The sequence below is a fragment of the Octopus bimaculoides genome, chromosome 10 (assembly GCF_001194135.2).
Source record: "Octopus bimaculoides isolate UCB-OBI-ISO-001 chromosome 10, ASM119413v2, whole genome shotgun sequence".
NCBI classification, from domain to species: Eukaryota; Metazoa; Mollusca; class Cephalopoda; order Octopoda; family Octopodidae; genus Octopus; species Octopus bimaculoides.
Window position 1 is genome coordinate 71,502,239 of NC_068990.1, and position 2,550 is coordinate 71,504,788.

General features: G+C 34.9%; 1 protein-coding gene across 1 annotated transcript in view; it reads left to right on the top strand.

Annotated features, from left to right (window-relative positions):
* Positions 1-2,550, top strand: part of LOC106871863 (dual specificity tyrosine-phosphorylation-regulated kinase 4-like) — a 63,394-nt gene that overhangs the window by 37,071 nt on the left and 23,773 nt on the right. Inside the window, exon 6 of the mRNA XM_052970972.1 lies at positions 278-339. Within this exon, the coding sequence (XP_052826932.1) occupies positions 278-339 (62 nt within the window). The remainder of the gene's footprint in view (positions 1-277; positions 340-2,550) is intronic.

A 2,550-nucleotide genomic window follows, 5' to 3' on the forward strand; every position in this document is an offset into this window, starting at 1 on the left:
TATATATATATATATATATATATATATATATATATATATGTATTTCCATGCGTATATATATATAATGTAGATACACACATACACGTACGCACACACTGATATAAATATTTTTATGTACACACATGCATAGACATATGTATATATACATATATATATTTATATATGTGCATTAATGTACGCACAAACATATGTATGCTTACACACACACACATATGTGCGTGCGCGCGCGCACGTATGTGTTTTTCAAACGTTATATATTCTATCTTAAATTTTGCAGGTCATTTTATAAACTGTTTTCCCACGCTCGTAATGTTGAAGCTCATTCCTACAGATCAAAGGGTTTTACATGAAATTTCTGGCTGTACCATCACTGCCTCCTCTCGTTACCACCAAAAGTTTCAGTCGTGAATCCCCTGCCATACGTTACGTCTCATTGGTTGCTTTGACTAACGCATTTTAGCTGAATCCTACAATTTTTTTAAAATGAAAATATAAAAACATAAGAGAAACTTTTGACGACCTTTCAAAGTTACAATATATGACCCTTAGTTTGATTTTGTCTATCCGAGATCTGCGCACCCTACACCCCCAGGAAACGGGTTTTTAAAACAGCATGTAAACCAGTCAGCACAGCGTGCTGCAACAGAAATTCTGCGTATGGATGGTATTCAATCTAAATAACAGCTACATCATGCTATGTCAGTTAGTCACCTTTACACGTGTTGAGTGAACGTACGTTTAGTGCTCTTAACGATTTAGTCAACAGTTGAAAACGAAGGATCTGGAAGAATAACTTGTTTGTTAAAATTCTGTTTCAAACTGGGAAAAACATTTACGGAGACTTTCTAATATCGCAACAGCACTATGGGGTAGATTGTTTGAGCCATAACATAATGTCGTGAGACGCTTCAACGTTTTAAATCGAAAACGACCCCAAATCTAGACGATCTTCCAATGACGACAATCACATTGTGATGGTGTGCGTTGTGATCCGCGAAAATCGTCGCCTGTCTATCCGTAAAAATTTACAAAGTAAACATCAGTAAAAACTTTTGCTAAATGATTTTAAAATGCAAATTAATGTTTTTCTTGCTATGAGATCACCATGTCGCGCAAATGTGATTGTAATGCGAGTGTCTGGTGTACTCCTATCAGACGGGTAGTCATGATGGGTATATTGGGCTTCGTATATTTGTATCCCAGTGTTACTTTGATAGCATGCACTGCTCTCTCACTCAATAATAATAATAATAATAATAATAATAATAATAATACATAATTTTCTTATGGTTTCTTAAACATTCACTTGAACAAAACTGTACAAATCCAAATATATGGTACCCTAGGCATAACACCTACATGAACTTCTAACTTGTTGTCTCTTGAGGTCTCTGGGTGAGACTTGGATCCAACTTGTACAAATGCAAAACAAAAGTCAAACATAAAATAATAATAATAATAATGATAATGATAATGGTAATGATAATAATAATAATAATAATAATAATAATAATAATAATAATAATAATAATAATAATAATAATAATAATAATAATAACAGTAACCATAAGAGCATCACAGCAAACTAAATCACATACCCAAGGCACACAGAGCTGCGCTCGGTAGTGAAGTGAATGCACGTTATAAAAATAAAACTACTGAATAATAATAATAATAATAATAATAATCTCATGGCTTCTGATCTTAATTGATTGGAAGTGTTATCATGTATATTGTTTTGTCTTGATATAAAAGATGGGCTACAGTAAATATTCTGCTCAGAACCAGATTTTCTTGTCAGTTGTTTGACCTTAACCAACTGAGCATGTCCCTTGGTGGCTGACGATATGTGCATCTCTGATCATGAGCAGAAGTAGTGGGGGAGCATCATAGCCATGTGCTGAGAGGAAGTCTTTGGGGTTTGAATAATTCACCTTTGGAAACATGGGTGTTTTGCTCAACATCCTTAAACAAACCTTATTCAGGGACTTTTTGAGCGGGATGGGCTACTTGACCTGAAGAAAATTCTAACTGGGCCCCACCTGCGAGGTGAACTTTTGACCTGAAGAAAATTCTGCAAGGTCATACGCTGTTTATCTTGATATGAAATCACCATGTTGCGCATATATGGTTGGGATGCATGTACCGGGTGTACTCCCTTATCCTGAAACCATGATGTTGGGAAGGAAGTTTGTTACCACACAACTATGTTTGCATTAAATGCGTGTGTGTATATGTATTTATATACGTATGTGTGTGTGTGTGTGTATAGACAGTTGTACCTTTTGTATGTCTTTCTTGGTCAAAAGAAGAAATTGAGAGAGGATCTATAAGTGATAGTGTGTCTTATCTTTTTGAGACAATTTGTCCAAGATAAGGTGAGACAAATTTATGAAGACACTGCAAGGTGTCTGTCTTAATAGATAAGTGGTCTCAAGAAGACAAGACAGACAGTCTCATACAAATCCTTTTTCAGTTTAACTCTTTTGACTAAAAACGACAAAAGATACAACTGTCTGTGCCCACACACATACATACGTACATATATAT